Genomic DNA, 24,099 nt, shown 5'->3' with positions numbered 1-24,099 from the left:
CTTTGCATAGAGTTGATCAGGCTGTTGATTGTGGCCTGTGGAATGTTGTCCCACTCCTCTTCAATGGCTGTGTGAAGTTGCTGATATTAGCAGGAACTGGAAGACGATGTAATACACGTCGATCCAGAGCATCCCAAACATGCTCAATGGGTGACATATCTGGTGAGTATGCAGGCCATGGACGAACTGGGATATTTTCAGCTTCCAGGAATTGTGTACAGATCCTTGTGACATGGGGCTGTGCATTATCATGCTGAAACATGAGGTGATGGTGGCGGATGAATGGCACAACAATGGGCCTCACGGTATCTCTGTGCATTCAATTTGCCATCAATAAAATGCAATTGTGTTCGTTGTCCGTAGCTTATGCCTGCCCATATATCCAACCAGCCTATGCGGTTGTGAGGCTGGTTGGACGTACTGCCAAATTCTCTAAAACGACGTTGGAGGCAGCTTGTGGTAGAGAAATTAACATTCATTTATTTGGAAACAACTCTGGTGGACATTCCTGCAGTCAGCATGCCAATTGCACGCTCCCTCAAAACTTGAGACATCTGTGGCATTGTGTTGTGTGACAAAACTGCACATTTTAGTGTGGCCTTTTATTGTCCCCAGCACAAGGTGCACCTGTGTAATGATCCTGCTATTTAGCTTATTGATATACCACACCTGTCAGGTGGATGGATTATATTGGCAAAGGATAAATGCTCACTAACAGGGATGTAAACACATTTGTGCACAAAATTTGAGAGAAATAAGCTTTTTGTGCGTGTGGAAAATTTCTGGGATCTTTTATTTCAGCTCATGAAACATGGGACCAACACTTTGCATGTTGCGTTTGTATTTTTGTTCAGTGTAGATGAAGCACAGTGATAATGCATTCATCTGTTGTATAAATAAACAAAATATCTGACATTGTATTCCCATGTGAACATTGCTGTGCTTTTATATGGTTGAAAGCGCAGTGATAGACATTTGCGCAGTGATAGACATTTGGGTGACAACTAAACCAAAATTCTGACATTGTTTTTCCATTATAATTTGGTTGTGCTTAGATGGTTGAAAGCTTAATGATAACAAATTGGAAATTCAACTAACTTTTGGCTGTATTTTTGAGTGGGTGAATATAGGTTGTAATCTCATTGATCAACGTCTCAACCAAATATTACCGAATTATCCACGTTGAAATTACATGGTGTGCCCAGTGGGGTGTTTCAGAGCCAGTGGCGGTCGGTGCCATTTATGAAGAGGGAGTACGCAATTTTGTATTTAGGATCATGGCCTTTTTTTTATTACCGCATATTGGATGACTGTCATTCATATTCCATTCATCCAGCTAAATGTAACATTGATAGGTTTAGGCTACTACATGATACTCGAATTTTACCTATACCCATCATGAGGTTGCTACAATGTAGCATATGAATGAAAGTTGACAATGTAGGTGCACAGGTCGAGAGAAATTTGAGTAATCAAGGTGACAGACAGTGACACATTCAATACCGCCTTGCACAATCTTGCCTGCATTTAGCTGATCTAGGGTGTAATCATTAGTACAACATTTGCAAACGAGAATTTATATTGGACAAATTCAGGTATGTTTATCCCAGTTTGGTTCCGTTTGCTCCGTTTAACAAATGCTTTTCAACAGAATCGGCGGAAAGACTACACCCCTGATCACACACAAACACAGTTCACTTTCAAAGTAGCCAGATTGTTATATAATTCCTTGTCACATCTAAACGCTCTCCTCCTCTCACTTTTTCCCTTTGCTTGTGGACTTCAGTGCACAACACATCAGCTGTCTGTGACCAGGCGAAAAAACCTTTCCAAGCCGAACCTTCATATTAGAAACGCTAATCGCTACACACAACTTGCATAGTTGTCACCATATTAGCTAACGTCAAGTCAAGAACATAGGTACTAGAACTAATGCGTTAGTAAACCCGCTACAATCATGCAGTACAGGGTACAATTAGCAAACAGTTGAGCAATTACACCGGCGGGCCTTGGTGGTATTTAAATTCATAAAACCAAAAGCTGACCTTGACTTGGAAGAGTTCAAGTTCTGGATAGCCATAGCAAGCTAGGTAACATGGCATCCCTCTCTGTTTGAGCCGGGTGTTTGAGTAGGCTAAATAACTGCATTCACCAGCTAAGTAAGTGAAAGTGATTTTTTATATATATAGCTCTCTCGCTCTCTTTCTCTCACTCGCTCTCTCTCTCTCTCGCTTCTCCTTCATTTTAGAAAAAAATAATTTGTTAAAACTGTTCAACTATTGTCTTTCTCTCTCTTTGAGTCAACTACTCCCCCCAATTAATGCACTTCATTGCTAGCTAGCTGTAGCTTATGCTTTCAGTACTAGATTAATTCTCTGATCCTTTGATTGGGTGGACAACATGTCAGTTAGCTAGCTAGCTAAACAATGAACAATCCCAACTCATGACATTACTACCCTGCATGAATCTGAGATACGAATAATAAGATCATACACGTAACGTTAGCTAGCGAGCCAGACAGCTAACATTAGCTAGCTAGCTAACACTACACTTTAACTTGAAATGAAACCACTTTCTGTCAAAATTAGAAACGTGTAATATCTGAAAATGTAGCTAGCTAGACTATCTTACCCGTATACATCATGCATGGATGGACGCGTCTCCCTGTCACGGATGCCATGGTTGCCCTTAGTTGGAAGATGTAATCCTGGAGACAGGGGTTTTCTCCATCTCTTTAGCTATCATACTTTAATTCCACTGATTTCAAAACTCGATCCTCCAGAAAGTGGAGAGCAACACTTATGCAGCTCCACTATACGATACATTTTTTTAAAAGCCGGGTTAGACAGGATTACCTACTCATACTGATTAGCTCAAATAGACAGAAGCATGCTATGTGGCAGACCAACCTGAACTCCTCTCTCGGCATGTCCAGCCCACTCATTATCTCAGCCAATCATGGCTAGTGGGAAGGTCGCTGTCTTTCTCTGTGGCTTAACCAACTAGCCTCGTAATTAAAACATTGTATTCGTATTTACAAATGGCATACAAGTTTGTTATTAAGGCGCATTTTGATAAAAAAAGAAATTGAATGGCTCTCCTGTGAAGTAGTGACCTGCGACATATGTCTAGTTTCCTGAAACGAGTCACATTTGTGCACAAAATTGGAGAGAAATAAGCTTTTTGTGCATTTGGAAAATGTCTGTGATCTTTTATTTCAGCTCATGAAACATGGGACCAATGTTCCCTCTAATTATTTTTGGCACTGAGCACATTTCAGATCTGCTGAGCACAAACATGAACTTTGTGAAATTTCTGTGCAACTTCCAGAGAACGTTTACTGTGAACGCTGAGGCTGTACCCACTTTAAATTATACTTTTAACATTGGCCAAGTAAGCTACTGTGGCATTTGATCATAATGTAGGCCTACCAGAGTGGCCTACCATCAAAAACAATGTAGAAAATGCATCCCATAACATTTTAACATGAAAATAGCTGTTCTATCAGCCTACAGTAGCAGCCAATGTGTGGTGTTCAATGTAGGCCTACATTCCATGAGACTTTTGAAAAAACATGCAGGGCTTGACATTAACCTGTTCATCCACTTGTCCTTTCAGATAAGGAGGTGACTGAAAATGTTTTTGTGCTGTTTGATGCAACAAACCACTTTACAAAATTAAATGTATTATTATTCCCATACCATTATTACAGTGAATCAGACAAATGATGCTACCCTCTGCCTGTTGGCTACTTAGCTTATTCAAGCCTGTCTCAAAATACAACACTGCCCCTTTAAGAAAAAAAAGCTCTTTACCTGACTCGCATTTCAAAGATGTCTAGAAATGTACATGTTTTGTGGTCTTGTAGGAAGCAATCACTCCCCTATTGCTGACTACAAATTATCTATAACTGGGCTAATAACTCACTAACTAGCAAAGGATATGAACAAAATGTGCACAAGTGGCTACATGCAGCTCTTGCTTTGATCTCAAAATAAGCGCTTCTACTCATGACCACAGCTGTAAACACAGTCCAGTTCAAAGTAAATGGCACAGATCCATATATGGCAATGGTCTATTTGCATATAGGCCTGCTGCAGCTCTGATTGGTTCTGCTGCCGGTCTTTGTAGAGTAAGGACTGAGTTGTGCTCAATAGAATCCTACTCCAATGCATTCTGCATACAACAAAATCTCTTGCATAGTTGGTTTTGTTTCGGTATGTTGCATTGAAAGTGGCTAATATTGCATTAATTCGATAACAATTGCCACAGTAAAGGGAAACGTTGATAGTGTTAACAGGCAAAACTCTAGAAAGTTGAGTGAAGTTCAATCTCATGTTTCTCTCCCTGGGCTGATAGTTCTTCCGGGAGGCAGTATAGGGACTACTGCACGCCAGTGCGCAGCTTAGAGGGAACATGTTGCGTTTATATTTTTGTTCAGTGTAGTTGAATATAAAGATTTTGTAGCTGTTGTTGTTTTGTTGGCTTGTTATGTCTGTAAATGGCTTAACCCCTCCTCTCTGTCCTACCACAGCACCGTAAATTTGTCATCGAGAGCAGAGGGAGCAAGAAAAAGCACACCTTAGTCACAGAGAGATCCAAGACGGCCACGTACCTGTGCAACCTCTGTTCTGCCCAGCACAAGTTTCACAATGAGATGAACTCTCGTCAGCTCAGCCACAGTCTGGCTTCAGGTTAGAACCTTTCATGCCATCATAACTGGCCTTGGGCCAAAAGCTTTTCCTGGTTAGGTAACATAGTCAAGAAAAACTCCTGGCCCCAACCATAACCACCACTACTACTACATTCATGTTAATACCATCCCAGAGACAACTTGTTCTGATTTTATACAGTTTGTGTCCTGTTCTTGGTGAATCTTAGCATTACTTTTTGCCAGACTCTTCAGCCATACAGCTAGCAAGCTATACACTGAGTGAACAAACATTAGGAATACCTGCTCTTTCCATGACATAGACTGACCAGGTGAATCCAGGTAAAAACTATGATCCATTTTTGATTAACTTTTTAAATCCACTTAAATCAGTGTAGATGAAGGAGAGGAGACAGGTTAAAGAATGATTTTTAAGCCTTGAGACAATTGAGACATGGATTATGTATTTGTGCTATTCAGAAAGGGAATGAGCAAGACAAAAGATGTAAGTGCCTTTGAACGGGGTATGTATGGTAGTAGGTGCCAGGCACAACAGTTTGAGTGCATCAAGAACTGCAACGCTGCTGGGTTTTTCATGCGCAACAGTTTCCTGTGTGTATCAAGAATGGTCCACTACCCAAACAACATCCAGCCAACTTGACACAACTGTGGGAAGGGTTGGAGTCAACATGGGCCAGCATCCCTGTGGAACGCTTTTGACACCTTGTAGAGTCCGTACCCCGACGAATTGAGACTACTGTTCTGAGGGCAAAAGAGGGGTGCAACTCAATATTAGGAAGGTGTTCCTAATGTTTTGTACACTCAGTGTATATCCCGCTGTTGTACCATGTGGGCTCATTGATAGGCCAAACAGGGAAATCTCGTGATTATAGTACAGTTATTAGAGTAATTTGCACAGTTATTAGATCTACATTTACACATATCTTGATTTCACTGTAGCCACTTTTGACCACCCATGACTTGAACTTAAGAGCCCTTTCTCTTTCCAGAGGAGAGCATAGTGCAGTATGCGGCAGTGTGTCGGGCTCAGAACAGCCAGATGAACAGCCAGATGAGCCAGTGCTCTGTCTCTGAGACTATACGGACAGACAGCGGTCTGACCACACCGCAGGACGACTCCATGACCAAACTGTGTGATGACATTGCCGCCAAAATCGAGGCGCGAGTCAAACAGCAGCGTGTCCTCCACGAGCAGGGGTAGGAGAGATGGAGAGCATAAAATTATTGTTTCCTTCTATATACTGTGCATACCTTTTCTTTCATTTCTTGCATCTTTTAAGTATCTTTATATGTCTTTCATCTAATGTTTGTAAGCCATTTCTCCCTGTATCATTTCCAGCAGAGGGAGACCATTGTCTGGGAACCTGTCTCCAGCCCTGTCTCGTGGGTCTGGGAAGTGTGGGTCTGAGGCCCCCTCCTTGTCTTCAGCAGCCAGAGGTATGGATAGATTATCAGCCCCTAAAAAAATGAAAACCTCTTAACACTGGGTAATCAGGGACAGGATCAAGAGCTGACAATCTGGAAGCGTTCCGAGGCCTTGCACCGTGAGGAAGACATCCTAGCAACAGCCATAGTAGTCTATCATTATCATCCGAAGAGATGGCATACAGGTTTCTTTTGAGGTGGTTAATGTAATTTGATATCAGGTAGCTGTGGTACTTTTGTCAATAGATGTTTTTTTGTGTTCAATAGATACCCTAACGAAGAGTGTCATACCAGAGAGAGAAGTAATTTGTGTGTCCTTAAAGAAAGTCCCGAAGCTCGGCGTAGGTGAGTATATCGTTAACAGCATTGAGTCATATATCCATTAAAGGACATGTTTTAGAGTAGAGCTACATTGAAAAGTTGAAAGGCAATCCTTTTATTTGTTCAGGTATTGTGATAGTTGGAGAAGACACGGTGGGGAAGTACGACCTGGGTATCTTCATAGCATCCATCGTGCCGGGAGGACCAGCGGATAAAGATGGCCGCATCAGACCAGGTAGGTGACCAGGGTTTATTTCCAGGCTTCTCCTCACAAAGCTCACACTGGATTATGACGTCTGGTCTGGCTACACAAAACTTGTGAATAATAGCCTTGCATGCCAGGTTTCTAGGCTTTCTAAGCTCTTATGTGAGCTTTGTCTGTTGACACACTGCTGGTTAATTAACTAAGACTAGGGCCTTGTCTAGATACAAACCTCAGTCCCTTTTCTTATCCCCTGCTTTTATGATGTCTACAAATCTGAATGAATTGGATAGGGGCTAAGGGAAAGGGCTAACGGTTGATTCTGGACCAGGACTAAGTGGATACCAACAACAAGATTATTCATATTTACATTAAATATAAAAGTGAAACCTGATATATGAAATGTTATGGTTATGTTCTCCCTCAGGTGGGCGTCTGATCTCTCTGAACCACACCAGTCTGGAGGGCGTGACCTTCAGTGAGGCTGCAGAGATTATGCAGAACAGCCCAATGGAGGTCACACTCATCGTGTCCCAGCCCAAAGGTACTGGATGTGTTTGTGTGTCTCTGCTCTGTTCAGGATCATTTACACCACTGTTTTAGTGCTAAACTGTATTTTTTAAGTAGATGTGAAACTAGTTGACTTTTCAGCTAGACACTTTAGTTAGACCTCCAAATGCTTAAGCTACTGGAATTTGAATTGTTTGTCCTCTGTAAAACTTCACTACAGTACATACCACCAGAGGAGGCTGGTGGGAGGAGCTATATGAGGACGGGCTCATTGTAACGGCTGGAATGAAGTAAATGAAACGGTATCAAACACGTCACATGTTCCATTCCAGCCATTACAATTAGCCCGTCCTCCTATAGGTCCTCCCACCAGCCTCCTCTGATACATACTGTCCATGGCCAAAGGTTTCCATTACTTTCGTTATTAGTTGATAATTCATCTGTTTGTGTTTTTGTGTTTTTTTTACAGTTTCCTTGACACCCAACAATGTGAGATCTCCGCTATTGAAGAACTACGAGTCCCAGACCACTTTGATGACTGATGTGCGCTCTACGGAGGACAACCTGGATGAGATCGTGTCTGTCATGTTGACTCCAAAGACTGGCAGTAGACTGCAACTCCCTGACGTACGCATCCTCAATGTTCAGGTAACCAATGGCTACTGACCATCATCTTTTCCATATTACTGTCAGCTTCCTGCCTCCTGTTTGTCTCCGGGCCTCTAGAGGTCATCTGTGTTCCCCTCTGCCTTAGTTCTTCCTCGTGTGTGTCAGCTTCCTGCCTCCTGTTTGTCTCCGGGCCTCTAGAGGTCATCTGTGTTCCCCTCTGCCTTAGTTCTTCCTCGTGTGTCCTAATTAGCTTGATCCAGGTCACCTGTGCCTTGTTTCCCCTTGTGTATTTTAGCTGTGTGTTTTCCCCTTGTTTCTCACTTGGTTATTGAGTCCTGGCTATGTGTCTCCTGCTTTGTTCCACCGTGTCTTTCCAAGTAAGGTTTTCTAAGTTATCTTTAGTTAGTTTTTCTCCCCTCGGGGAGTTATTTTGTTTTGCCTCCTGTTTTGTTAATATACCTCTTTCTGAGAAGAACTTTTGTTGGACTATTTTTGAAGTGCAAGGAACCTTTGTTTTTACATTAAATCTACTTGCCTGGAGTATTGCCTTGGGTGTTTCATTTGGGTCCTACTACACCTCCTCTGTGGCTAAGGGGTATTACCCCCAGCTCTCCACATCTGAGACCGGAGTTCAAGCCCAGCATTGTGACAGAATAACCAAGTCAATCATGGACCCAGAAACACTCAGTTCCCAGGACCTGTTGGCGGTGATCACTCGACATGAGGCTTCTTTCCAGCGCCATGAAGCCGTTCTCAGCCGACAAGAGGAGCTGATGGCTAGACATTCTCAACTCCTGGCCGAAATGATGAGTTCCCTTCACCAGCTCTTTGAACGCCTCCTTGGTCCTCTCCCTTCCCCCAGGTCACCTCCCAGTGACGACAGGCCTTCTCGGTTGGCGGAGCCCCGACTACCACCTCCCAAGCCCTTTTCTGGGGATCCAAGCTCTTGCCAGGGTTTCCCTCACCCAATGCTCCCTCACCTTCGAGCTCCAACCCTCAAGTTTTCCCACAGACCGTTCCAAGATTGCCTACATCATTACCCTTCTTTCAGACAAGGCGCTCGCCTGGGCCTCTGCGGTGTGGCAGTCCCAGGAGGCCTGTTGTGACTCCCACGCTGCATTTGTAGAAGAGTTCAAGCGGGTGTTCGATCATCCTGTCAGTGGGCGGGAGGCTTCCAAGCGCCTACTGTCTCTCCGTCAGGGCCCCCGAAGCACGGCAGATTTCGCCATTGATTTTCGGACCATAGCAGCAAGGAGCGGATGGAATGATGAAGCGCTGAGGGTCTGCTTTCAGGGAGGGTTATCTGAGCCCCTTCAAGATGAGTTAGCCACCCGAGAACCAGCTGGAGATCTCGAGTCCCTCATAGCCTTGGCCATCCGCCTGGACAATCGTCTAAGAGAGCGGAGAACGGCTCGCCGCCAGGTGTCTCAGTCCCAAGTTCCTCGGAGCAGTTCTGTTTCTCCTGTTTGGACTCCGTCATTCAGAGCTTCCCCGGCTCCTGAACTGGTCCAGGATTCCCCGGAGAGCATGCAGTTAGGCCGTTCCAGGCTTTCTCCCAACGAAAGGGAACGTCGCATGAGGGAGCCGTCGGTGCCTCTACTGCGGGGTTGCCGGCCACTTCGCTCCACTTGCCCCGAGCTTCGGGAAACGCCAGTCCCCGCCCAGCTACAGGAGGGCTGTGATGGGGAGAATTAGAGCTCCTCCTACTAACGCTGTCCTGGCTATTCCAGCCACTCTGTCCTGGGAGGGCCACCAGCATCGGGTCCAGGCTATGATCGATTCCGGTGCCGCAGGTGATTTCCCTGGATGTAACCTTGGCTAAGGAACTTAAGATCCCTACCCAACTACTTCCTCATCCCCAGGCAGTTACAGCCTTAGATGGCAGACCTCTGGAACCAGGAAAGGTTACAGAGGCGACTCAGTCCCTGCGACTTACCATCTCTCAACACCAGCAGGAGGAAACCTTCTATCTCATTGACTCTCCCGAGTATCCTATAATCCTGGGTCACCCTTGGCTATGCAGACATAATCCCCAGATCGACTGGTCTACTGGCACCATTCTAGGCTGGGGTCCCACTTGCCAACTCACATGCATGCTTCAGAGTCCCTCAGCCCCCTAGTACCCAGTTTCAAGAGTCTGTTGACGTCTCCCTAGTCCCCAGTGTTTACCATCGGTTCAAGGCTGTGTTCAGCAAGGCCCGGGCTACTTCCTTACCGCCTCATCGCACGTATGACTGTGCCATTGATCTACTCCCTGGGTGCTGCCCTCCTAGAGGTCGGATCTTTTCCTTGTCCTCCCCGAGCACGCAGCTATGGACACCTACATTAAGGAGTCCTTGGCAGCCGGCCTCATCCATGCCTCTACTTCCCCGGCTGGGGCGGGCTTCTTTTTGTTGAAAAGAAGGACGGGGGTCTTAGGCCTTGTATTGATTACCGGGGACTCAACAAGATCACGGTTCGAATCGATACCCTCTTCCTCTCATGGCCACTGCTTTTGAGCTGCTTCAAGGGGGCTTCCATTTTTACTAAACTGGATCTCCGCAATGCTTACCATCTCGTGCGGATCCGGCAAGGTGACGAATGGAAGACGGCGTTCAACACGCCCACGGGCACTATGAATATCGGGTGATGCCGTTCGGGCTCACCAATGCCCCCGCAGTATTCCAAGCCCTGATTAATGATGTTCTCCGGGATATGCTTAATCTGTTCGTCTTCGTGTACCTGGACGATATCCTCATCTTCTCGAGGTCACTGAAGGAGCATGAGGGGCATGTTAGCCGGGTTCTCCAGAGGCTCCTTGACAATCACCTCTACGTTAAACCTGAGAAGTGTGAATTTCATGTTTCTCAGACTCAGTTTCTCGGGTTTATTGTCACTCCTGGGCACCTAGAGATGGATCCCAAGAAGGTCGAGCGGTCCACAGCTGGCCCACACCTACCACGGTCAAGGAGGTTCAACGGTTCATTGGCTTTTCTAACTTCTATCGGAAGTTCATCAAGAATTTCAGCTCGGTGGTAGCCCCCTTGACGACGCTTACCAAGGGAGGAGGGACCAAGATTCACTGGGGTCCGGAAGCAGCAGGGGCCTTCGAGGATCTCAAGCGCCGCTTCACGTCTGCTCCGATTCTGGTGACTCCTGACCCAGAAAGACCTTTCGTGGTGGAGGTGGACGCCTCAGAGGTGGGGGTGGGAGCCGTCCTGTCACAGAGGGGTGAGGATGGGAGATTACACCCTTGTGCCTTCATGTCTCGCCGCCTGTCTGAGGCCGAGCGCAACTACCACGTGGGGGGATCTAGAGTTGCTTGCAGTAAAACTGGCCTTGGAAGAGTGGCGCCATTGGCTTGAGGGGGCTCAGCACCCGTTCCAGGTTCTCACAGACCACAAGAACCTGGAATATCTCCAACAGGCTAAGCGGATGAACCCTCGGCAAGCACGATGGTCCCTTTTCTTTAATCGTTTCCAGTTCATCCTGTCTTACCGACCTGGCACCAAGAACGTCAAGCCGGATGCCCTGTCTCGAGCCTATTCTCCCGAGGTACAAGAGAAGCCCTTGGCATCGATTATTCCGAGGTCTAGGATCGTCGCACCTCTTCAGTGGGAACTAGAAAGAGGGGTACGAGAAGCCCTGGTCCATGAGCCCGATCCAGGCGGTGGTCCTGCCGGTCGCCTGTACGTTCCTCTCTCTGTTCGGGCCGCGTCTTGCAGTGGGGTCATGAGTCGCCCTTGACATGCCATCCAGGCAGTGCTCGCACACTGGAATTCCTCCGACGGCGGTTTTGGTGGCCGTCCATCAAGAAGGACGTGCAGGTCTATGTTGAGGCCTGCCCGGTGTGCAACCAGGGAAAGTCGACACGCCAGCGACCCCAGGGACTGCTCCATCCCTTACCTATTCCTCGAAGGCCATGGTCACACCTTTCTCTGGACTTTGTTACGGGACTTCCTCCATCCCAGGGCAACACCGTCATCCTAGTGATCGTTGACCGGTTCTCTAAGGCTGCCCGGTTTATTCCCCTGCCCAAGCTGCCCTCGGCTAAGGAGACTGCTGAGCTCCTCATGAACCATGTCTTCCGGATATTTGGCATTCCCCTGGACGTGGTCTCTGACCGAGGTCCCAATTCTCGTCCCGGTTTTGGGGGGCCTTCTGCAGGCTTATTGGGGCCACAGCCAGCCTATCGTCGGGGTTCCATCCAGAGTCTAATGGCCAAACGGAACGGATTAATCAGGATCTGGAGACCACCCTGCGGTGTATGGCGGCCAGTAATCCCACGTCTTGGGCCACCTATATCATTTGGGCTGAATATGCCCACAACACCCTCCAGTCTTCAGCCACCGGATTGTCCCCCTTCGAATGCCAGTTCGGTTACAACCCTCCATTATTTCCAGAGGAAGAGGCGCAAGTTGGTGTTCCCTCGGCCCAGCGCTTTGTCCAACGCTGTAGGCGGACCTGGAAGAAGGCCAGGTGTATCCTCCTTCGGACCTCCCAGAGATACCAAAGTCAGGCTAATCGACACTGCCGGACGGCCCCTAGTTTCCGAGCTGGTCAGAGAGTTTGGTTGGCCACTAAGAACCTGCCCCTCCGGGTCGAATCCAAGAAGCTTTCCCAGAGATACATCGGCCCTTTCCGCATAGCTAGAAAGGTTAACCCTGTTTCGTATCGTTTGGTTCTGCCTCGCTCCCTTAGAGTTAACCCCACTTTCCATGTTTCACTCCTTAAACCTGTCTTGTCTTCTCCTTTTGCCCCCCCACGCAGACCCCCGCCACCTCCCAGGATGATTGACGGCCAGCCAGCCTACACAGTCCGCCGGATACTGGACTCCCGGAGGGTCCAGAACTCTCTGCAGTATCTGGTGGACTGGGAGGGCTACGGGCCGGAGGAGCGCTCCTGGGTTCCAGCCAGGGACATCCTGGATCAGGTTTGATCCGAGATTTTCGCACCCTGAGGCCGGGGTGTTCTGGAAGGAACGTCAGGAGTCGTTCCTAGAGGAGGGGGTCCTGTCAGCTTCCTGCCTCCTGTTTGTCTCCCGGGCCTCTAGAGGTCATCTGTGTTCCCCTCTGCCTTAGTTCTTCCTCGTGTGTGTCAGCTTCCTGCCTCCTGTTTGTCTCCGGGCCTCTAGAGGTCATCTGTGTTCCCCCTCTGCCTTAGTTCTTCCTTGTGTGTCCTAATTAGCTTGATCCAGGTCACCTGTGCCTTGTTTCCCCTTGTGTATTTTAGCTGTGTGTTTTCCCCTTGTTTCTCACTTGGTTATTGAGTCCTGGCTATGTGTCTCCTGCTTTGTTCCACCGTGTCTTTCCAAGTAAGGTTTTCTAAGTTATCTTTAGTTTGTTTTTTCTCCCTCGGGGAGTTATTTTGTTTTGCCTCCTGTTTTGTTAATATACCTCTTTCTGAGAAGAACTTTTGTTGGACTATTTTTGAAGTGCAAGGAACCTTTGTTTTTACATTAAATCTACTTGCCTGGAGTATTGCCTTGGGTGTTTCATTTGGGTCCTACTACACCTCCTCTGTGGCTAAGGGGTATTACCCCCAGCTCTCCACATCTGAGACCGGAGTTCAAGCCCAGCATTGTGACAATTACAGACAATACTGTGAATACCGCATGTGCTTAGATTCAGGAAAAGTGAAGCCTTTTGTGTGATTGACAATCGTTTTGATTTTGTCCACAAACAAGACAAAGAACATTAGCAATCAACTCTACATAATGTCCATTAAATCTGATGAAAGAATAGAACAATTACAATACAATACAGCCATTCTTGTGAATTGAAGCATTCATTTTAATTGTATCATTAACTCTTATCCCCTATAAATTTTCCAGGATGGCTGCTCCAGGGCTCCTTCCATGAACTGCTTCAGGGGTGATGAGATCTCTGTGGAGCTGAAGAAGAAAGCTGGAGGTTTAGGGATCAGTATCGCTGTGAGTTAACTCACCAAACCTGCTGTTTCACACATAACTCCCTTGGACAGTGCCAGAGATTACTGTTATACACATGATATAACCTCAGACTGAGGCCAGAGAGGCCATTTCCCATGCAATACCCCAAGAGAGGGTCAGACAAGCCCCCATTTCCTCCCCAACATCTGATCTGAGATCAGTGGTCTCACACCAGAGTTATCAGCAAAGGGTGTATTTCCTGGTAGGCGGGAGAGGGAAGGACCTACTGTATTTAAGTCTATGGGGTGTACAGATGAGTTGACCACACCTCTCTGGACAGGAAGTCAGCTGTCCTCTATGTCTCTGGGTAATCCCTCAGACCCCTGGGGTTAATCACCTTGGAGAGGGAGGGCCTGCAGCTTGGAGCCTGCCTGCTTACCGGACATTACAGTAGCCTACAGTAAAGCCCAGCTGTGTGTGAGTGTGTGAGTGAAAGAGAGACCCAACCCCTGTCTGTTACCTAACAGCCTGTGACAGGTCAACTTCAACAGGCTACGTGAGTTACTCACCACTCACAAGGCAGGTGCAAGCTATTCTAGATGTTGTTGGGATAGGGTATCGTAGGTATCTGTTTAACAGTAAAGTACACTAACCCTTATTTCAATGGGAATACTATGAGCCCTGATAAATGGTCCATTAATGGCCACACACAACATTCACATACTAATACAACATAAACACGCAGAAAGAGAGAGAGAGAGAGAGAGAGCGAGAGAGAGAGAGAGAGAGAGAGAGAGAGAGAGAGAGAGAGAGAGAGAAAGAGAGAGAGAGAGACAGACACAATGAGAAAAGATAGGTACTTAGGAGGTCGTTCCTTCTCTTGCTAGAACAAAAGATGTACTTACTACCTACCGACCTGGTACCGACGAACCTGCAGTTTCTACTTGTAGAACCGCCCTGCTTGTCAGTGGCAGACACTTGACTTTGAGCCAATCAGAGAGCCCGAAACTCCACGTGGGGGAGCCGACAGGAGTGACAAGAAAACTGAAAAAAGAGGGCACTTTTCCCAGTGTAATCCACCCCCTTTTCATCAGAATTGTTCAAACTAAAAGAGTAAAGCTACATAATGCATTGTGATGTAATCATAATGTTGCTAGGTACGCTAGTTATCTAGTTGTGGCCATCTGGTTACTGGGCTTACTACAAATGGTAGCTAGTTAGCAACAACATTAGCGCAGCTTGATAGTTAGCTAACATTACCTATCTACCGCAGGCACAAGCCAAACATAGCTTAAGAAATCTACTGCCATCTTGTGGTCTGGAGTATTTAATGAGGCTGATTGACGGTTGATCTGTGCTATGTGAACAACAAATAGTCAGTATCCTTGGTGTGTCTTCTCATTCTCATTATGCCTGGCCATGATTCTGATGATGTGAAGGGGGATCAGGGATGAGAGCACACGCCTGGTGTGTCTGTTGGCAGACATTCTATTTCTTTACCTCCTTCGTGTGAGAAACAGAGAGAGTGTAAGATCTTATAACCTGATAAACATACATTATTCCTTTTAATCATCCCTCTAATTTAGAAGCCTGAGTGGGGGGATCTTATTATATTGATATGAAAAAATATGAGGAGTTAACCCTTTATAGTACATTATCATTAATGTCAATTACATTTTACATTACATTTCAGTCATGTAGCAGACGCTCTTATCCAGAGCGACTTACAGTTAGGGCATTTATCTTAAGATAGCTAGGTGGGACAACCACACATCTCAGTCATAGTAAGTACATTTTTCCTCAATAAAGTAGTTATCACTAAAGTCAGTACCAGTAGGAAAATAAAATTAAACAATTACATTGCTGCTTCAGCTATTAGTCAGACATGCAAATGTTATTGATGGTGTATATTGATAAACTTACATTTCCATCGAGACTGTTATGTTGTTGGATAATAACCTTGTGTTTCTGGTTTGTCAGGGTGGTGTGAACACAGGCCTGCGTCATGGCGGTGTCTTCATCAAAAGCCTAGTCTGTGGTGGGGCTGCTGAGCAAGATGGCCGCATCCAGTCAGGTACAGTATGATGCTGAACAAGCTCTATTATTTTACAGTGAAGCACCTGGAACAATAATGACACTAAAAGAGCATTACACTGGATTATTGCAGCACAAATTTAATTTACACTGAACAAAAATATAAACGCAACATGTAAAGTGTTGGTCCCATGTTTCATGAGCTGAAATAAAAGATCCCAGACATTTTCCATACGCACAAAAAGCTTATTTCGCTCAAATTCTGTGCACAAATTTGTTTACATCCCTGATAGTGAGCATTTCTCCTTTGCCAAGATAATCCATCCACCTGACAGGAATGGCATATCAAGAAGATGATTTAACAGCATGATCATTACACAGGTGCACCTTGTGCTGGGGACAATAAAAGGCCACTCATGTCTCAAGTATTGAGAGAGCGTGCCATAGGCATGCTGACTGCAGGAATGTCCGCCAGAGCTGCTGCCAGATAATTTCTCTACCAACGTCGTTTTAGACAATTTGGCAGTACGTCCAACTGGCCTCACAACCGCAGACCACGTGTATGGCGTCGTGTGGGCGAGCGGTTTGCTGATGTCAACGTTGTGAACACAGTGCCCCACGGTGGCAGTGGGGTTATGGTATGGGCAGACATAAGCTACGGACAATGAACACAATTGCATTTTATCTATGACAATTTGAATGCACAGAAATACCGTGACGAGATCCTGAGGCCCATTGTGAGGCCCATTTTTTTGTAAGGTAACTTTGACCAACAGATGCATACAGTGGGGAAAAAAAGTATTTAGTCAGCCACCAATTGTGCAAGTTCTCCCACAAAAAGATGAGAGAGGCCTGTAATTTTCATCATAGGTACACGTCAACTATGACAGACAAATTGAGAAGAAAAAAATCCAGAAAATCACATTGTAGGATTTTTAATTTATTTATTTGCAAATTATGGTGGAAAATAAGTATTTGGTCAACAACAAAAGTTTCTCAATACTTTGTTATATACCCTTTGTTGGCAATGACACAGGTCAAACGTTTTCTGTAAGTCTTCACAAGGTTTTCACACACTGTTGCTGGTATTTTGGCCCATTCCTCCATGCAGATCTCCTCTAGAGCAGTGATGTTTTGGGGCTGTCGCTGGGCAACACAGACTTTCAACTCCCTCCAAAGATTTTCTATGGGGTTGAGATCTGGAGACTGGCTAGGCCACTCCAGGACCTTGAAATGCTTCTTACGAAGCCACTCCTTCGTTGCCCGGGCGGTGTGTTTGGGATCATTGTCATGCTGAAAGACCCAGCCACGTTTCATCTTCAATGCCCTTGCTGATGGAAGGAGGTTTTCACTTAAAATCTCACGATACATGGCCCCATTCATTCTTTCCTTTACACGGATCAGTCGTCCTGGTCCCTTTGCAGAAAAAACAGCCCCAAAGCATGATGTTTCCACCCCCATGCTTCACAGTAGGTATGGTGTTCTTTGGATGCAACTCAGCATTCTTTGTCCTCCAAACACGACGAGTTGAGTTTTTACTAAAAAGTTCTATTTTGGTTTCATCTGACCATATGACATTCTCCCAATCCTCTTCTGGATCATCCAAATGCACTCTAGCAAACTTCAGACGGGCCTGGACATGTACTGGCTTAAGCAGGGGGACACGTCTGGCACTGCAGGATTTGAGTCCCTGGCGGCGTAGTGTGTTACTGATGGTAGGCTTTGTTACTTTGGTCCCAGCTCTATGCAGGTCATTCACTAGGTCCCCCCCGTGTGGTTCTGGGATTTTTGCTCACCGTACTTGTGATCATTTTGACCCCACGGGGGTGAGATCTTGCGTGGAGCCCCAGATCGAGGGAGATTATCAGTGGTCTTGTATGTCTTCCATTTCCTAATAATTGCTCCCACAGTTGATTTCTTCAAACCAAGCTGCTTACCTATTGCAGATTCAGTCTTCCCAGCCTGGTGCAGGTCTACAATTTTGTTTCTGGTGTCCTTTGACAGCTCTTTGGTCTTGGCCATAGTGGAGTTTGGAGTGTGACTGTTTGAGGTTGTGGACAGGTGTCTTTTATACTGATAACAAGTTCAAACAGGTGCCATTAATACAGGTAACGAGTGGAGGACAGAGGAGCCTCTTAAAGAAGAAGTTACAGATCTGTGAGAGCCAGAAATCTTGCTTGTTTGTAGGTGACCAAATACTTATTTTCCACCATAATTTGCAAATAAATTCATTAAAAATCCTACAATGTGATTTTCTGGAGAAAAAAAATCTCAATTTGTCTGTCATAGTTGACGTGTACCTATGATGAAAATTACAGGCCTCTCTCATCTTTTTAAGTGGGAGAACTTGCACAATTGGTGGCTGACTAAATACTTTTTTCCACACTGTATCTGTATTCCTAGTCATGTGAAATCCTTAGATTAGGGCCTAATTAATTTATTTCAATTGAGTCGATGTGCCCTTGAGCAAGGCACTTAACCCTAATTGCTCCTGTAAGTCGCTCTGGATAAGAGCGTCTGCTAAATGACTAAAATGTAAAATTGAATAATGTAACTCAGTAAAATATTTGAAATTGTTGCATGTTGCGTATATATATTTGTTCAGTATAGATTAGAGTGAGATTATGAATCGGCAGTGTGTGTATGCGTGCATTTGTTTGTGCACATCTAACAGGTGACAGACTGCTGGAAGTGGATGGCATCAGGTTTCAAGGGTTCACACATCAGCAGGCTGTGGAATGTCTGGCGAAAACAGGAGAGGTAAAGGAACATCAATATTTCAGCTGCAACACCAGGGCAGGGCAACACCATCATAGCTTTGCTGATTATGTGCCATTTGTCTTATGCAATGTGTATGTATATTGTGACGAAACGTTGACTGTCTTAACAATGGAACTCTAGTAGGCTCTTTGGTATCACATGCACATACTGTACAGTGCCTTGCAAAAGTATTCATCTCCCTTGGCGTTTTTCCTATTTTGTTGCATTACAACCTGTAATTTAAATTGATTTTTATTTGGATTTCATGTAATGGACATACATAAAATAGTCAAAATTGGTGAAGTGAAATGAAAAAAATAACTTGTTTCAAAAATGTATAAAAGATAAATAACGGAAAAGTGGTGCATGCATATGTATTCACCCCCTTTGCTATGAAGTCCCAAAATAAGATATGGTGCAACCAATTACCTTCAGTAGTCACATAATTAGTTAAATAAAGTCCACCTGTGTGCAATCTAAGTGTCACATGATCTGTCACATGATCTCAGTATATATACACCTGTTCTGAAAGGCCCCAGTGTCTGCAACACCAGTAAGCAAGGGGCACCACCAAGCAAGCGGTACCATGAAGACCAAGAAGCTCTCCAAACAGGTCAGGGACAAAGTTGTGAAGAAGTACAGATCAGGGTTGGGTCATAAAAAAATATCCGAAACTTTGAGCATCCCACGGAGCACCATTAAATCCATTATTAAAAAATTGAAAGAATACGGCACCACATAAAAACCCACCAAAACTCACAGACCAGGCAAGGAGGGCATTAATCAGAGAGGCAACAAAGAGACCAAAGATAACCCTGAAGGAGCTGCAAAGCTCCACAGCAGAGATTGGAGTATCTGTCCATAGGACCACTTTAAGCCGTACATTCCACAGAGCTGGGCTTTACAGAAGAGTGGCCAGAAAAAAGCCATTGTTTAAAGAAAAAAATAAGCAAACAGGTTTGGTGTTCGCCAAAAGGCATGTGGGATGCTCCCCAAACATATGGAAGAAGGTACTCTGGTCAGATTAGACTAAAATTGAGCTTTTTAGCCATCAAGGAAAATGCTATGTCTGTCGCAAACCCAACACCTCTCATCACCCCGAGAACACCATCCCCACAGTGAAGCATGGTGGTGGCAGCATCATGCTGTGGGGATATTTTTCTTCGGCAGGGACTGGGAAACTGGTCAGAATTGAAGGAATGATGGATGGCTCTAAATACAGGGAAATTCTTGAGGGAAACCTGTTTCAGTCTTCCAGAGATTTGAGACTGGGACGAAGGTTCACCTTCCAACAGGACAATGACCCTAAGCATACTGCTAAAGCAACACTTGAGTGGTTAAAGGGGAAACATTTAAATGTATTGGAATGGCCTAGTCAAAGCCCAGACCTCAATCCAATTGAGAATCTGTGGTATGACTTGATTGTTGAAAGATTGCTGTACACCAGCGGAACCCATCCAACTTGAACGAGCTGGAGCAGGTTTGCCTTGAAGAATGGGCAAAAATCCCAGTGGCTAGATGTGCCAAGCTTATAGAGACATACCCCAAGAGACTTTCAGCTGTAATTGCTGCAAAAGGTGGCTCTACAAAGTATTGACTTTGGGGTGGTGAATAGTTATGCACGCTCAAGTTTTCTGTTTTTTTTTGTTTTATTTCTTGTTTGTTTCACACATAAAAATATTTTGCATCTTCAAAGTGGTAGGCATGTTGTGTAAATCAAATGATACAACCTCCCAAAAAATCAATTTTAACTCCAGGTTGTAAGGCAACAAAATAGGAAAAATGCCAAGGGGGGTGAATACTTCCACAAGCCACTGTATGTTTGTCTAATTAAGACTGCAGAACTGGCAGTATACAAGCTTACAACATAACACATGAACTGGCATGACACTTTCTCCCACGGGTGTCCAAAAAAAGCTAACCCAAGGCCACACCTCCAACAAGCCACACCTCAAGATCCTCTAATATGCTGCCGCCGCTACATTGCCCCAACCTTAGGGGTCAGGCTTCCCAGACAACGCCGAAATCCAACACAAAGTCCTGAAACCTGGACGGGGCTCTTCGTCGGCGGTGTCTTGGTTGCCATTGGTGGGTGCCATCCTAACCTCGAGATGGAAGCCTTCTGCGACGGCACCCTGATGGCCGCGGGTGAGTCCCATTCTGAACCTTGCCCCTCGAATGAGGAAACCGCTGCGTTTTCCGATGGTCCAGGGCTGGGAAGAGGAGTAACCACCTCCTTGTCCTCTCTTTCCTGATCTTAATGAAGGACCACAACTGGTCCACGAGTCCGAAGCTGGATGCGGTACACCACGTCAGAAATTAGTTCCAGAACCATGCATGGGCCTTCCCAGTGGCACATGAGTTTTGGGCTCAGACCACGCTTGTGCCGAGGGCTGTACACCCACACTTCTTGGCCAGGCTGGAATGGCTGACCTCAACAATGGGTGTCGTATGCCCTCTTCTGTTTGACCCCTGCTTCAGTCAAGTCATTGCATGCAAAGTTGTGGGCTGTGTCCGGGCACTGCTGAAGGTGGTGGAGGTACTCCAAGTCCACTGGAGTGTGCAGTTCTCTGCCAAACATCAGTGCTGTTCGGGTGCAGCCAGTGGACTCCTGCACTGCTGACTGATAAGCCCACAAGACCAATGGCAGATGTCGGTCCCAGTCCTTCTGGTGGTTGGAGGTGAGAGTGACCAGCTGTATCGCCAAAGTCTGATTAAACAGTTCGACGAGCCCGTCGCTTTGGGGATGCAGGGGGGTGGTCCTTGTCTTGCATACCCCCAGCTTCTCATATAATTTGTTGAATACCTTAGCTTCAAAATGTCTCCCCTGATCGCTTTGGAGTTCTTCCGGTACTCCAAACTGGCAGAACATCTCCTCCACCAGCTTGGTGGCAGTGGTTGTGGTGCCCTGGTCGAGGACCGCGTTGGCCTTGGGGAAAGGACCCAGGATGTCCACACCAACCCGCTCCATGGGGGCCCCCACCTGTTATTGCTGCAACAGGGCATGGGAGCGTCCAGTTGGTCCTTTGTGGACAGTACAGGTGTCACAGGCATGCACATACTGTTCCGTGTCTTGACGGCAGCCAGCTCAGTAGAGTTTCCTCCAGAGGCGGTGGAAGGTATTTTTATGCCCGAAGTGGCCTCCCCCACCTACCCATGGACAGCTCTGACACGCATGGAACGAGGCACAGCCACTGCCACACCACAGAGTTACGTGTTGGTTCCCTCCATCTTCGAAACAGCAACCCATATGAATGGCAAGGTTGTCCCACTGTGAATAGTAGGCCTTGGCTTCAAGGCACAGGGGTGAGACTCTGTTCCAGGCAGGCCGCTGGTCGGTCTCCAACCAGCCCCGAACAGTTGCCAACACCGGGTCACCTTCCTGCTCCCTCTTCAGGTCTTGGTCATTCCAGGTCTCCAAGGGTGCTGAGCTCCTGTCTGCTGCCTGAATTTCCACCACTGTGGGCAGGAAACCATCTTTATGTGTGGGCAGTGCTTGCAGTCTTCCTCTTCACACGGCCAGCGAGACAACGCATCAGCGTTTGTGTGGAGACGACCAGCCCGGTGCTACATCTGGTAGTCTCACTTCTGTAACTCTTCTATCCAAGGAGCCACCTGGACCTGTGGTTCTCAGAAGTTGAAGAGCCAGGTGAGTGAGGCATGGTCAGTACGAAGGAGGAACTGGGTCCCGTAGAGGTCGAGTCAGAAATGGTGGTGTGCGTTGTCCACAGCCAACAACTCTCGCCGGGTGACACAGTAGTTAACCTCGACACGGTTGAGGCTCCGACTGTATAAGGCCACCACTTATTACCTATCAAGCCCCTCCTACAAAAGAACAGCCTCAATGCCCACATCTGTGTCCACGATGAATGGGTGCTGGGGGTTGGGGTATGCCAGGACTGGAGCCTTGGTAAGGGCCTCTCGCAGTTCAGCGAATGCAGCCGCACAGTCCTCATTCCAGTCGAACCACTGGTCCTTGTTTGTATGGCGGTGCAAAGGGATGGCTGCTGTTGCAAAGTCCTTGATGAACCTCTGGTAGTAAGAAGCTAGGTCAACTAAGCTTCTCAACTCAGAGAGGTCCTTGGAGGTCGACCAGTGCTGAACCGACACCACCTTGGCTGGGTCAGTTACGACTCTGTCTGCCCCGATGACTTGGCATAGGAACTTGACCTCCCGCTGAAATAGGTGACACTTCTTGGGGTGGAGCTCGAGTCCTGCCTGCCGGATGGCAAGTGGAACCTCACACAAATTCGCCAGAGATCCCTGGAAGTCCGCTGCATGCACAAGGAGGTCATCCAGGTAGATCACACACTTGTTGCGGGGGATTGTGGCCAGCACTTGCTCCATAAGACACTTCAAGGTTGGCGGAGCATTGCAGAGCCCGAAGGGCATCACAGTGAACTGCCACAGTCCTTGTCCAATCGAGAAAGCGGTCTTTGACCTGGCTTCAAGGGCAAGCTACACTTGCAAATAACCGCTGCGGAGATCAAGGGAACTGAACCACCGTCACCCTGTGATGTAGTCCAGTGCATCTATGTGTGGGAGGGGATAGGAATCCTTCCTGGTCACATAGTTCAGCTGCCTGTAGTTTGCACAGAAGCGCCATGAGCCATCCTTCTTGACAAGGACTACAGGGGCCACCCAAGGGCTGTTGGATGGCTCAATGAACCCTGTCTCTGCCATCTCTTGGATATTTCATTTCATTTCATTTCATTTAAGTCATTTAGCAGACGCTCTTATCCAGAGCGACTTACAGTTAGTGAGTGCATACAATATTATTATTTTTTTTTCATACTGGCCCCCGTGGGTATCGAACCCACAACCCTGGCGTTGCAAACGCCATGCTCTACCAACTGAGCTACATCCCTGCCGGCCATTTCCTCCCCTACCCTGGACGACGCTGGGCCAATTGTGCGCCGCCCCATGGGTCTCCCGGTCGCGGCCGGCTACGACAGAGCCTGGATTCGAACCAGGATCTCTAGTGGCACACTGCGCCACTCGGCGCCCATATTCTGCTCCACTACCTCTCTCTTCTCCAGTGGCAAGTAAATGGATAGGTGCTGCGTCGCCAATGTTGATAGAGTGCTGGACCAGACTGGTTCTCCGGCAGTCTACATCTCATGCTGCAAAGACATCCACAAACTTTGCAAGCAGTGCTTCCAACTTGTCCTGCTGCTCAGGCTCCAGCTCTTCTGAACACCTTTTCCCTAGTTCCCGCACAGCTTGCCGGATAGCTTCCGAAGGTACATCCACTGTGCCACTGCTCACCTGCTGGGGCACACTCACCTCTTCGGGGGGCTTCAGCTGCTCCTTCTCATCTAGAGGAAGGATCTTTGTGGGACTGTCTGCCGAGTCATGTGCGACTGACGTTGTCTTCTTCTACTGCTCCTAAATTCCATCACAGAGTCTTTAATCTGGAGTATCCGTGATCCAACATCTACGCATGCCCCTGCTTGACTGAGGAAATCCAACCCTAGGATGTAGTCATCTTGGATATCGGCCAACCATAACTTGTGCTCCAACGAGACATTGCCGACTCTCACCGATAAGGTCCACCGGCCCTTCATGTCCACAAGCTCCCTTGTCACAGTGTGAAGACATACTGAGGTAGGGATCCAACCCGGAGGGGAGGGGGCCACTGTGTCTGGAAGAACAACATACGGAACAAGGGATATAATGGAAACAGTGTCAATCAAC

At 46.8% G+C, this 24,099-nt stretch overlaps 1 protein-coding gene across 1 annotated transcript in view; it reads left to right on the top strand.

Annotated features, from left to right (window-relative positions):
* The window catches only part of LOC121547069 (FERM and PDZ domain-containing protein 2-like), a 49,182-nt gene that overhangs the window by 16,523 nt on the left and 8,560 nt on the right, over nt 1-24,099 (top strand). Inside the window, exons 12-21 of the mRNA XM_041858165.2 lie at nt 4,535-4,694; nt 5,662-5,869; nt 6,012-6,109; nt 6,365-6,442; nt 6,546-6,653; nt 7,048-7,164; nt 7,600-7,778; nt 13,552-13,650; nt 15,589-15,682; nt 18,317-18,402. Coding sequence (XP_041714099.2) covers nt 4,535-4,694; nt 5,662-5,869; nt 6,012-6,109; nt 6,365-6,442; nt 6,546-6,653; nt 7,048-7,164; nt 7,600-7,778; nt 13,552-13,650; nt 15,589-15,682; nt 18,317-18,402 — 1,227 coding nt within the window. The remainder of the gene's footprint in view (nt 1-4,534; nt 4,695-5,661; nt 5,870-6,011; nt 6,110-6,364; nt 6,443-6,545; nt 6,654-7,047; nt 7,165-7,599; nt 7,779-13,551; nt 13,651-15,588; nt 15,683-18,316; nt 18,403-24,099) is intronic.

Source organism: Coregonus clupeaformis, chromosome 31, assembly GCF_020615455.1.
Source record: "Coregonus clupeaformis isolate EN_2021a chromosome 31, ASM2061545v1, whole genome shotgun sequence".
NCBI lineage: Eukaryota > Metazoa > Chordata > Actinopteri > Salmoniformes > Salmonidae > Coregonus > Coregonus clupeaformis.
This window is presented reverse-complemented; position numbering and strand designations above follow the sequence as displayed.